The sequence below is a fragment of the Rhamphochromis longiceps genome, linkage group LG20 (assembly GCF_057381845.1).
Source record: "Rhamphochromis longiceps isolate RC_006_pf linkage group LG20, R_longiceps_female_GT1.1, whole genome shotgun sequence".
NCBI lineage: Eukaryota > Metazoa > Chordata > Actinopteri > Cichliformes > Cichlidae > Rhamphochromis > Rhamphochromis longiceps.
In genome coordinates this window covers 5,071,594-5,085,356 of record NC_140576.1, presented here as the reverse complement: position 1 = coordinate 5,085,356, position 13,763 = coordinate 5,071,594, and the positions used below count along the sequence as shown (strand labels likewise).

Here is a 13,763-nt window from a genome sequence, read left to right as displayed (position 1 = left end):
TTACTGAATAATAATAATAATAATAATAATAATAATAATAATAATAATAATATGCTGATTATAAGGGGAGAAGATGTGTTTTAAGGGATGGACTGGCTGCTTTTAATAAAAAATTAAAAAAAAACTGGGGAGACTTTGGGATGAGATTAGAAGTAAGGCCTTTGAAACAAGGCAGCCTGTTAAAGGCCTGCTGCTGCAGCACTGAGGATTTTCAACCTGGACGAGTGCCATTTCTTTAATTTAACTTAATCAGGAAATGAATCCATCTAATGCAGTGCATAGGCCTGCAGACTCAAGTCTTCATACAAATCAAAGCATATAATTCAGCGGAAAGCTGAGTGATTAACATTAAACTGAAACTGGCCTTACTGTGTCTTGTGTTAGCAAAAAACAAATAAAATAAATCAGATTTACACTAGTTATATTAACCACCAACTAATCTTAATTGTATTTTTTAATGCCAAAAATGACCATGTTAAAAATGATAAGCAGCTAATCCTAAAATTTGTTAAACTGAATTTTTATTTGATCATCAAAATCACTGAAAATTAATCAGAATAGTTTTTCACATGTGAAAGAGCAGAAAAGAAAACTGGAGGCCGAAATTGGAGACAGAGAAAGAAAAAGCACTTAAAGAACCGTAATCATAAATATATTCTATGATACCAAAAGTAGTGGATATGCTGCACCTCTCTCCCAAAGAGCCCCTCAGTAATTTTATATTACATTTACAATTGTTTTGCTGCACTGCCGCAAGTGCAAAGAGGAGGTCCACCTCAGTTCTAACTGTGTAGTGATACATCTACTCAATACTGTCATATAAATGTAACCAAGTATACGTGAATTATGATGTGATTTTTCTTGAAGTGCTCCAGTGGAACACACCAGAAATCTCGATTGTGCCGCCACTCTTGATTTTAGCCGTACATAAACCTGTAATGTCAAACTATCAAACTGAAAAAAAACCCCAAAAACCTCCCCATAATTTTAAGCAAAGTCAACAAACTTCAAGCATTTACTGGCTGGTGATTCTATACATGAAGTCTTTAAGTCCTGGTCATAAAATAACTGCCCGCAGGAGCTGCCAAGATGCTCTCTGAGTTAAAAGGCTCAAAAGAGGTCACAGCAACAAGGAACAAAGTAGTTTCACGTTAAATGCATTTTTAACGGGATGCAAAATAAAGCTCTTTTTTTTTTTTTTTAAAAAAGTATCTGGCCCCATTATCACTGCGACAGACTGAAAAGAAACACGCTCATTTTTAAGATGCCTAGAGAAATAAACAGTAGGGATGGTGCATCATTAACCACATTTAATGTGTCATTTAAATTCTGTGGTGCAGACTTATCAGGTAAAAGGTGAACAGAAAAGGAAAGCCATTTTTAACCACTGCACACACATGCATATATTTAAAGATTAAGAGAAAAATGGACTAGTTATTCACCATCCTATTTTTAACACAAGCAAGTCTTTGTACTCAGTATAAATGTTATATGCAGAGCTGGGCCATAAATACACAGACATTTGAAACCAATCTTGGCCTTTTGCGGTGTAATAAAGTCTTTTCAGGCAGCATTATCCCCCCGCCAATAACCATGAATACAAATAAGTTCACAAAACACAGAAAGATAGACACGGGAAAAATGAAAATATACAAGAAGCCTCTGAGGGATGAATGTGTCAGAAGCTGGAGACAAACACACATATCGAGATATTATTACTAAATGTGCACAGATGGTGGGCCACTGGATGCACTTCCAGGCCGGCAACCACACAGCGCCATGCAATCCTGTTACACAGCAAATAAGGCCAATGTCATTTAATCCTATAATGGGATGCGTCTATTTCATTCAACGACAAGGTCGTGCAACGAGCGAGATATAAAGACATCAAAGAAACCTGGAGAAAACAAATTCCTGCCAAATTCTGATCGTGTACATGTAGAGGTCGGCATGGAGCTACTTTCATCGGGCTCCCTTATTCACAAGGGTGAGGGGGGGCACGACAACAGGTAGAGTCACATGTTTGATTTGGCAGATTTTTAAGCCAGATGCCCTTCTTGATGCAATTCCAAAGGGACTTGTGTCTCTTCCCAGGATTGAAACCAGCATCTTTCAATTCTTAGATGATTTGTAAACCAATATACTATTTGTACAGAGGTGACCATGATACCAGTTGTGGATATGGACAAGTACACATGGAGACCCGACAGCCGGGTAGCCATTCCTACACTTCTTTGAAGTCTGCTGCTTGGGCACAAGCATAAGTGGTTTATTGTAATGTAAATTATCTGTTCACTGGTCCCTCCAGATCCACACCGTTTGATGCTGAAATGTACATCATAGGAACCAAAGCAGATCCTAGTGGACGCTGAAAGCATAGAATGGCACCAGTATGCCCTCCACGTTGGCCACTTTGCGTAACGCCACATCTTTATCACACAGTCAGTTCTATTTATGTCCGCCATTAAAGCGCAGGTAGCTGCCACAGTATTCTCCTGAACGATAAGTGTCGCCACTCAGACAATACTGCCACACCAGTGCTGATATAACGGATGGACATGGTTTTCAGCGTGCGCTACCATGAGACAGGGTTAAGCTGTGAGCATAAAAGATGCTCAAATGACAGGAAGAACTACAGAGATCGAGAACATTTTGGAGAGCAAAGTTGAAACACAGCTGACTGATGACACAGATGGACCAGGATCAAGTACTCGATTTGTCTGTGTGCGCCAAGCTGTGCTGTGGCATGCCTTCGACTAATCAGCTCTGCGTCTCTGCCACCTGCACTGAGCTCTCATGAAGCAGAGGGGCATTTGAGGACTTGAAATGAAGATTTGTGTTTTCCTTTTCAGCATTTTAGGTTTCAATTTTCATATATACTAAATCACGATTGGCAAGTGCTGCAGCTAGATAGAGATCAAATCTGCTCAAAAGAAATAAAGTAAACAACAGAAAACCTCAAATCTGTGGTGGAGTTGCACTGGGTTACATGCTGTCCATTCACTTGGACACAAAGACAAAGTCCCGACTATGGTTGCCTTGCTCTTTTATAGAAGCCTAACCTATACAGTTTGGCCTATTAACCGTGATGAAATACTTCCTGCGAGAACGTTAGAGTCACAATAGGTGCTGGTAATCCTGAGATTCAATAGGCAGCCTTTACACTCGTTCTCCATCTATGCCAGGACTGTGAATCCTCCTCCCCAACACCAACACTCTGGCAGCAACTCTGAGCCCACAACATATTTCCCCTAAGGGAAACACAAGGATAAAAATCTTAATCTCAAACCACTTGCCAAAAGTTTTCACTTCATTGTATAATCCTCCCTAACAGTACAGATTAAACCAAACACAATAAGAACACGGCTCACTCGTCCTTACTCTAGAAGAACCAGAGAAAAATGCCACAGCTGTCCAGATTGTAGCTGCATGATAGCAGCAGATGATCAGTCTGTAATTATCAGATCAAGCCTCGTAATGCCGGTGAACCTCCGAGGACCTGTTGTGTAATGATGATGCTGCAGTCACACGTGAGGCCTGTGACATTCAGTGGAGGTCTGCTTCGTCGATTTTATATTTGACAGGCCGGCAGCCTGCAAGTCTTGAAATCTTGTTTGATTACATGCAAATGCAGAGCTATGGCTGGTCACACCAGAGCAACACTTACCCTTTGTGCAGCAACAATTAGAGCATTCATTCATGCCTATCACATACATCCAAGTATATGGAAATTTTATTTATGATATACCCCACACACACACACACACACACACACACTGAATAATCAGCCTCATTCCACTGATTGATTAACCAGACTGAGAAATATAATAAACTTAGTAGGAAAATTGGCCAATCAAGGGAATACAAGTGGCTGAATGGTCTACAACAGGGGTCACCAACACGGTGCCCGCGGGCACCAGGTCGCCCGCAAGGACCACATGAGTCGCCCGCGGGCCTGTTCTAAAAATAGCTCACCATAACAACTTACCAGTAAGCTGCATCTATTTTTATTTTTTCTTGCTATTTTTTTTTTTAATCACAATTGCATTGGCGTTAATTTGTTAGAGATAATATATTAAAAAAATGTTTATTATTAAATATTAGATCATGATCTAATATTTAGTGCTAGCTGGTCTCCACGGAAACAGTTGCCGTGAAGACCAGCAAAGGCAAAGGTGAGGAGATGAGGAAAACATGGCGGAAAAAAGGAAGAAAACATATAATTTTCACAGTGAATGGGAGGAAGAGTTTTTTTTTACCACTGTGAAAGATTCATGCGTGTGTCTCATTTGCGGGGCAACTGTGGCAACGGCAAAGCGGCACAACGTGGAGAGACATTTCCGAACGTGTCACACAAGCTACCATGCCAACTACCCAAAGGGCAGCACACTGCGAGCGGAAAAGGCCCGCGAATTAAAGGCAGGTTTGAGCAAACAGCAGTCTTTTTTCACGAGACCGGTGAAAAACTCTCAAAAAGCAACCGAAGCCTCATTTAGAGCTACACATTTCATGATTAAGAAAAAGAAGGCATTTTTAGACGGGGAGTATTTCAAAGAAGCAATGATGATAATTGCAAAAACTGTGCTTAAAGACGAGAAATATGGAAACGATGTAATCTCCACTCTCTCTGATGTCCAGCTGGGGGCAACTACAATTGTTAGAAGAGTGTCGGCTATGTCCGGGAACTTGGCCGATCAGTTGGATCAGGATCTGGCAAAGTGCAGTTGGTTTAGCATCCAGTGTGACGAGTCCGTCGACAGCAGCAGTACAGCACAGCTGATGGTCTTTATCCGGATGGTATTTGATGGTTTCTCCACAAAAGAAGAACTTCTGACACTACTGCCGCTAAAGACAACAACGAAGGGAGTTGACATCTATAACGCGGTGAAGGAGTTTTTCGCGAAGAAAAAGGTACCGTTGGAAAAGCTGGTATCAGTGACTACCGACGGGGCTCCTGCTATGATCGGCCGACATACGGGATTCATCGCTCACTGTAAAGGTGACACAGAGTTCCCAAACTTCATGCATTACCACTGCATCATTCACCAGCAGGCGTTATGCCCAAACGTGATCGGCTTCGAGCACGTCATGACTCCCGTCGTGAAGATCATAAACAGCATCCGCTCCAGAGCTAAACAGCACAGAACATTCAAGGTGCTATTGGAGGAGCTGTCAGCTGAATATGGTGACCTGCTACTACATACGGAAATCCGATGGCTCAGCAGGGGACGGATTTTGCTTCGTTTTTTGTCACTTTTGGGTGAAATCAAGGAGTTCATGCAATCCAAAGGGGAAGACACATCTCTGCTGGAGGACACTGAGTGGACACTTGACCTTGCGTTTTTAACAGACATTACTGGGAAACTGAACCATTTGAACTGTGAGCTGCAAGGCAAAGGTAAGACTGTTGCTGACATGATAAGTGCTTTAAATGGATTTAAAGCCCAGATGAACATTTTCTCTGTGCATTTACAGAGAAAAAAGGTGCTGCACTTTCCCTCTGTGCAGATGGTGCTGAAAGACAATGCTTCTGCATCTGAGACTTTTGACAAAGTTGCAGAAAAGTACACTCAAGTCATAAACCGACTTGGTCAAGAGTTTGAGAACAGTTCTCAGTGGCAACATTACAGTGTCATGTCAAAGTTTAATTTAATTATTGAAAAACAAATGTGTTTGTTAAGTGTAACATGTGACAATTTGCTTTAAAATGCTGCCAATTTGGTGAAAAGTTCTGTAAAATTTGAAAGTTGATTTTTTGTATGTTACATACATACAAAAATAATGTATGTAACAGTGCATGATTTGTTAAAATTTGTTAGTGGTAAGTGAAAATGTTGTAGAAGTGATCACTTCAAAATGTAAATACTTGCAGAGATATATAGAAATAAAGCGTTGCATATTGATATTTATGTTTCCTACCTTGTTTCCTAATTGCATTCTTTATAATTATGGTGAAAAATAATTAACATAATTAGTGTCCGTACATAGATGAATATCATTAATTATTAATGATAACACATAATTAAGTTAAACTGAGGAAATTTGTTATTTGAGAAGTGTGTGTCAAACTGGTAGCCCTTCACATTAATCGGTACCCAAGAAGTAGCTCTCACTTTCAAAAAGGTTGGTGACCCCTGGTCTACAAGCAGCGCGTGCAGAGTGTGTTGTCTGAGACTAAATAAAGCCTGTTGTTGCCAGGTTGATCACATTTGTCCCATTAGCTGCAGGAGTAGCTGCACTGAGAAAAGAAGGAGGGAGTGTGTGCACTGAGGCAATAGTCAGACCTTATGGGTTTTTCATGGAGAGTCTAGAAACTTAAACATTATTCTAACAGAAGAATATGCTGAATGCCCCAGCTATATCCCCTGCCTCAGCATATGCATTTTAACTATGTAAAATTATTCAATAATTTTGTGCTAGCCAGAAGAAAAGTTTGCCTCATAGACAGGTGTGCCTTCGTTGCAAATTAGATGACAACTTCAGGGATTTAAGGCAGCACAGTGAAACAGAAGCTGTGGCCAAACAGCTTAAGGTATGTGATGCTTGAAAATGTGAGCCAAGGAATGACTTGAACTATTTAGTCCATTTTTGTGGACCAGAAATAATCAAAGAATAATCTGCTCACGGTGTGAAAAAGCAGGCACACTTCTCTGTTTGCCTTGCCTTAAAAGCTCTGGAGCTTGTTGACGTAAGCTACTTCCATCACAGACTGTGGACTGTTCACAGAACCCCGAAGACCCTTAACGCAGCCCAGACTTCAGGCCCCCTTCACTCCTTAAACACTCGGCTCACACAGGAGAGCCTCTCAGTTTCCCTGCCAGGCAACAACATTTGTTTGTCCTCCGTGCAGTCACAACCGCCCAACAGAGTGAACACACCCCGGACGACACGGCGGTCCTCTGAAGCGGGGGTGGGGAGCTGCGGGGCCTTGAACGCAACTCAATCACCTCTCTGTGCGAGCTGCACAAAAGGGGCCAGTGAGAGTGAAAAACACAAGAGAAAAACAGACGAAACTAACCAGATGCTCGGGTGTAGCCGACCTGCGGCAGGTGATGTGCTCTCTGGTTACCTGCTTCTCAGGGAAACCAAATCTTAATGAGAACACGCCTAAATGTGAATAGCTGAGCGGGTTAATATCTTCGCCCGGCAGCAATGGTAGGAGGTAACAGCCAGATAAGCTGCTGAACTCAGTTAAACCCTGTTCGCTCTGGTTTTTATTACACTTTTATAGAAATAACACAATAGGATAATCATCACTGGCTATTACTTTACGGCATTCTATGCATTCGGTTTCACTTTTGACATTTTTATGAGGAAAGGGGATATTTTTATTACATTCTCTGCAGACCTGGGTAGTTTATTGCAGTGTTAGTTTCAAATGCAGAAAGAGATATGAAAAAAAAAAAAAAGATTTAAGGCAGATTTAAGCGGGGAAATTAATGAAAAAGCACTTTCTCACGTTGTTATTTTTATATCTCACGCAAAAGTTAACAACCACAGGCTGACTTGACTCCAGACTCCTTTCTTGGTGGTCGACACAACTTCCCAGTATTCTGGCCGGCTTAATATTCACAACTGAATGACCCATTCTTGACAGTTCACTGACTCCTTTCAGCTCCTGAAGGCACCAATGAGAGGAAAGTCATCACAGACACAAATTGAGTCCAGTATTGTCGCGGCCTAAGTGGCAAACTACCAAATGGAAATGCTTAGCACTCTCGGGGGATTAACTCATACACACATTCTTCAGGGGCTTGAGGCGCAACTCCATGAACAGTGACCGCACTGTGACGTGATCAGTCGAGATCCCGACCCCCCCCAAACATCTAGCCAATAAAAGCCCTTTGTTCCTCTGAGAAATCTCTGAATAAATACTGAAAAATGTTAAGAGGTAACGAGTGTGACTGGAGCTTCCCTTCAGGGCAAGCAAACTGTTATTCAGGCCAAAAGAGGGCAACTTTTTTGTAATGCTTCTTGTGAGTCTCCACAGAAGAAACATTCAATATTAAATCCAGCTTGGACATGATGTTCGTTGATCTCAGTGAATACATTTTTAATGAAATCTGGTGTAGGCCATGACCCAGACGACTCGATTTAATTATATCACCCTGTAGCCATTCACAATAAAATGTGTGACCCTTAAATTCTGTGCCAAGAAGAACAAAGTACCGTTTTCTTTCTTTCTTTTTTTCCAGGATCGTCACATTGTACCCATTTATATCCAAGATATATCCTCTGGTTTCCTCCCCACAGTCCAAAGACATGTTTGTTACTTTAAATGCTGATTCTAAATTGGCTGTAGGAATGCCACAAACTGCTAACCGACCTGACCAGGGTGCACCCAACCTCTTGCCCACTAGCCGTGTTAAATGTGCAAAATTTCTTCAATCTGATTAAAATTCATATTAGAGCTTCACTCTTTACACGGATCCTACATGAGGCTAGCCGATGAAGAGCATACACATGAACCATTTGAACAAAAAACAAAACAAAAAGGAATTTTCGCATGCACACAATTGTCTAACTTTCCAGAAATAGTCGAAGTAGTAATGGCTCTGATTTCCAATAAAAGGTTTGTCAGATACAGACCAGTTTTGTTTCGCTCCATCTCTACCACTAGCTTCAACAAAGGCAGGATCTTCTAATTGGTGGGTTTGCATGAAGCATTTTAATCATTGAGGCTTTTAATCCTTGCAAACATGGCTACCTTTACCTAAATACCTGAACTCGATAAGCAGAAAACTTCCAATGTGTGGTGGGCATGATGTATTTAAAACTAACTACCTTTACACAATCTAAATATGTAATCAGTTTTTCACGGCATGCACCCAAAACATTTTCGCAGCAAGTGGTGCACCAGTATAACAAAGAAACATTAAGCGCGCAAAGTTTCTGAAAACAAGGCAGTAATTGCACTGAAAGCATCCACCTTCCTGTAGCCCTGTGGAGCTGTTCACACCTAGTTCAAACATGCTTTTCTGATGAAAGGATTAATGGGTGAATGGGAAATTAAGAATAAATGACAGAGCGAGTCACAATCAGGTTTGTATTTTTGTTATTCAAACAGTTTAAAGAAAAAAAGGGGTATGCGTTTCATATTTTTAATCATGTTTCAGGAAAGCTACGTGTGTTCCCCCCTCCCACAAGTTCTTTCTAGATGCTTCCTTCTTCAACAACTTAAAATAATGTTGAAGCAATCCATCTTTTATGCAACACACGTATCAGCTAATTAAGTGAGCTCAGTTTTAATTTCAGCGCTACATCACACTTTTGGATCTTAAGCTGCTGCCATGCCATCTAACTAATATCACTGTATGCTAAGACCATGATAACGCCTCAATGAGCGACTCTGAGACAAAACTGCCTACAATACATCACAATATTTGCATAATTAAAGACAAAAAACAAAGCAAAAAGCAAGAGTGATGCATTAACTCACTGCAGTGTGGTCTGTGCATATTTATTATAATTTGCATTCAGTTTCAAGAATGTGTGAAATTAAATGTGCGATTTGTCTTTTTTCCCCCTTAAATTTCTTTTTCACTGCAGCCTCGGTTCAGTTTACCATCAATCATTTGATAAGCACCACGAGGAGGAGTCATAAAGCGGTGACTCTACTAAGACAAACTATCAGGGGAAACTGTTTAGAGCCGCTGCTGCACGTTTTATTAAAAGATCGACATTTTCACCCGATAATTGCATCTCGAGAGCAAACAGCGAGATATGACTTTATCAATATTTTGTCCCAACCCCATACTTACTGGCATACTTTCTAAGGAAAAACACAAGTCTCTGGACTGACTCTGAATAGCAGGACGCCACAGTGGTTCTCGAGCTGCATGGAAGAGGCAAACAATGCAGTCATTGTCAGCTGTGTGCATCCACATAGTTTCTGCTTGCCATAACACAGCAAGATAACATACGTCAGCCGGATCGCTGCTAGTTTGAAGGCTTGAAATGGGCTCCATTGAGACAGTCGGCAGCATGTAGAAAATGTAAGAGTATATATTTCCTTCAAGGTCAGCAAAGTCACAAATGGCAATCATCCATCACTTGGTGTCTGGGATGCTCTGATCCCTGGAATGAGGGGCTTTTTATAAGCCTGGCAAGCAGTTTCAATCAGTGCAGCATTTTTGCAATGAAGCTTTTGTTTAACCATGAAAAAGCACGAGATAAGTGATTAGATTACAAATGAAATTATTAGTAATTTGAGCAAAAATCTTGACGCAATAACTAATTAATTGAGCTAATTACACCATTGAAGAATGTTTTAATGAGGTTGCCATAAGACACCTCAGAGCTGAGCTGTTAAATAAATAGTTTATTTACATTGTTTTAACTGTAACTATTGATTGGTGATGGGCTTCTGCAGCTAATGCAGGGCTAGGAAGCTTTTTTTGGGCAGCGTGCAGGGGGGGGGGGGTGTCTCTGACTTGAAAAAGCCCCAGCAATGCGAGAAGAACGCACATGTTAACTCTGCACCCCACAAAGCAGGGCATCCGATTTGTTCAACTACAATTGCTTAATTCAATGATGAATGAAGGAACTTCCCAACAAGCCGGCCTCTCTTTTGTCTGACCCTGTGTGCACAGAACAAACTCAGGCATCCCAGCAGACCTAATGTTTTGACTCTGGAGCATGGGAGACACACAGCCGCTGCTCACAGTATACAGAAAACTAAATAAGTTACACGGGTGAGACCTCGGAAAAACAAGTGATGTGTCTGTTTGGCTCTTGACTTTATTGGTACACACACCAATCGGATGGATCATATGATCATAGGTGGAGCCAAAAAGATAGCGTTTCAACACATCCTTAACGTCTTACGGCCGTGTTATCGGTCTGAGTTGTGGGTCAGAGTTTGCCAAATCACCTGTTTGTGCCAAGCTTTTCAGCTCAATCAGTTTCCATAGTGCTAATATTTGCTAACACCGAGAGAAGGGAACAAGAACCACTACCCAAGGACTGTCTGGTTTCTTCATGTGCTGCGAGATGGCTGGTAATGAGAAGGGAAAAAAGCAATGAAAACAAAGCTGTAGGGAAGAGTGCAAACAAACAAGCAAGTAATCTTTGGTTAATAAAAGATAAGCCAACATCAAGATGCCCAGTTCACAGGTATTGTCCGCTGATAAGCACAGGAAAGGCAGCAGGTGCACTTTGCACGCATGCATTCACGCACGCTCTTTAGTAGATCATTAAAAGGCAGCCACACTATCCAGGCCTAGGTGCTACAGGCCTTTTCTTTCTTTTGATGGATGGAAAAAGAAATGAAGTTACTGCTGTACAAGCGGTGCATTCCCAGCTGCTTAACCTGGAAACAACTGAATTACGACTAGAATAATCCCCCCACCCCACCCTTTATTTGTGCAGACATTTTTTAAAATCTGTGTCTATTTCACCGCCTGTATTCTCATCACAATAACTGTCAAAGACAAAAGCACACCCTGGCTTCTGTAGCCCTGACTGGGCATGCCGATATGGCCGGTGATTAAGTCGCACCTGCCTCTACACACCCTGAAACAGGAAGCTCACGCTAGGGAGTGTGCCGATTGGGAGTTTAACGATGAAACACGATGTGTAAATCACGCATCGACGGTGGTCAGATTGGAGCCACTGTAGAGCAGGAGAGGTGGACCGCCCTGCAGCAAATGCCCACCGGTGACGTTGCACAAGAAGAGGGCAGATGCACTTTCGGGTCTTGCATAGTTTCTGCACAAAAGTAGGCCCAGACCTACTGAGCGTGTGTGTGTTTTCCCCCCACTTTAAGCCCGTGATCACACCACATAAAATTTTTAAATCTACCAACGAAACAGGGACAGGGTGAAGAGGATCTGCAATGCGCAGCCAACCAAGCCACTCGATCCTGGTGCGAACACAACGTTGCCAAACCCCAAGTATTAAACCCACTAATGGAAAAATAAACCTGCGTGGTTTTAACAGCATGGCCATAAAACAGACACACACACACAAAAAAAAACTGGGTGGGTTGGGGGTAAAGAAACATATCACCACTAGCCCTAATCCAGATGTACTCAAACGTATTTAAAAACAAGATTAGTACAGGGAGTGCCAGCCACGGGCAATATTACAAAGCATGCAGCGGCTGAAGCGGATTTTTAATCCTAATAATACAAAACACAAAGATAAAAAAAAAGGAGTTTAAAGAAGTGACTAGATGCCAAAAATAGAATCGATGCGGATGACAGAAGGGGGTCATTCACAGCCTCGATATTATCTCATAAAGCGGCACACTTCTTGCACTAAGGAGGCAATGTTAAGCAGGACAGGGAATAAGTGCAGTTGGACCATAATGGCTAATTTCCCTCTGCTTCAGGCTGCACTGGACAAAGCATCGCGGGATGCACTTGTCCACCGGCGGGATACTTCGCCACATCCATCCGCTGCGGCTCCGGGGCTGGCAATCCCGGAGCAGGTTACTGGACACGCATCCCCCCTCAGGACCGCACAGCCCCTGTCTGCTAACCGCTCTTTGTAACCTTCAGCGTCCTGGAGCGACTAAGTGGCTTCAGACAGCCGTAAACAAACAATAAAATGAAATAAAAGACTGTCTGCCTCTGACACTCACGAGACACAACGGGATCTAAATCCCAGCTTAGTTACCTTTAGCTGCCTCCACCGCACATAATAGTCCGAGGACCAGTCCGACTGCGGATGCAAATTGCTTGTTCCCTCGGAACCGCATCCCGACTTCGAGTTCAACCGCGGCGAAGTTAAAAACAGCCGTCTTCTTCTTCCTCTTCCCTTCGTCAGTCAGGCGGAGTGTTTGTCTCACATGAAAAATTAAATCCAGGAGATGAGTGTGTCGGTTACCACGGTAGCTCTAAGATGGCCGTCGTCGTCGCCACCGCCGCTCTGCTATCCTCTTCAATCACCGCTTCTCTCGCAGTTTTGCAGCTCGAGGCGTTCAGGGACTGTCGGAAAGAATTCCCAGACCTGTCCGGATGTACCAAAATACACACAGACCTAAATCTTACTCATGGGTGTGCGCCCGATGACACCGTTTGTGTATTAAGCAACCACCTAGTCACAGTGTAAATACAAAAAGGAGGCGTGTATTGAGATTGTTTCACCTAATGTAATGTTAAATGTATCAAAACAGACTCGTACGTATCAAATGTATCAATGAAGCTGGGATTCCCGATATTAAACGAAGAAGGACAGCCTAAATAAAACTGTATTTAATTAACTTTATCGTATGAGAGCAAAATTCAATATTATCTATTAGGAAAACCGCATCTGTCACAGCATCTGTCTAATTTTTACATTTGGGGGAGAAGTACCAAACCTGAAGTAAAATAAATGCTGCGCTGTTACAGGGAAGATTACTTATAGTTATGTGTTAAAGTTTAGTTTAAATATTGAATCGAGTGTTCTGGGTGCCAATCAAATGTAAGGCTGTGTGTAGGGAAAGGAAATATTAGTTTATCAGTCCCCATAGCAGGTAAACACATTCATGTATGAGAAGCGCCGGAATGCATGGCACATCGTACATTTTAAATGCATCCATATTTAAGTATCAGAAAACATCCATATTAGGCCAGTTGCTTAAATAACCATAACTCACATGCACTAGGATCAAATGAATACTGTTAGATGTTTAATGAAGCCTACTGGGTTGCATTTTATCTGTTTTATTTATCTATTTATTTATTTTGTCTCTTCTTTCCATCTCTATCCATTCTATGTCAGCTCTCCAAATATCCAAAATCTGAGTTTAAAATGAGCACCTGAAGGCAGCACGT

The 13,763-nt window shown here is 41.9% G+C and overlaps 1 protein-coding gene across 4 annotated transcripts in view; it reads right to left on the bottom strand.

The window, feature by feature from the left end:
• clstn1 (calsyntenin 1) overlaps window positions 1-12,908 on the bottom strand; it is a 37,839-nt gene extending 24,931 nt beyond the window's left edge. For 2 of the 4 annotated variants that reach the window (XM_085395085.1, XM_085395084.1), the window contains exon 1: window positions 12,622-12,907. In XM_085395085.1, coding sequence (XP_085251211.1) covers window positions 12,622-12,703 — 82 coding nt within the window. In that variant the 5' untranslated portion in view covers window positions 12,704-12,907. Of the gene's footprint in view, window positions 1-12,621 lie in introns of all 4 variants that reach the window. The other 2 variants (XM_085395083.1, XM_085395086.1) reach the window with 2 other exon arrangements.
• Window positions 12,909-13,763: the final 855 nt, after the last annotated feature.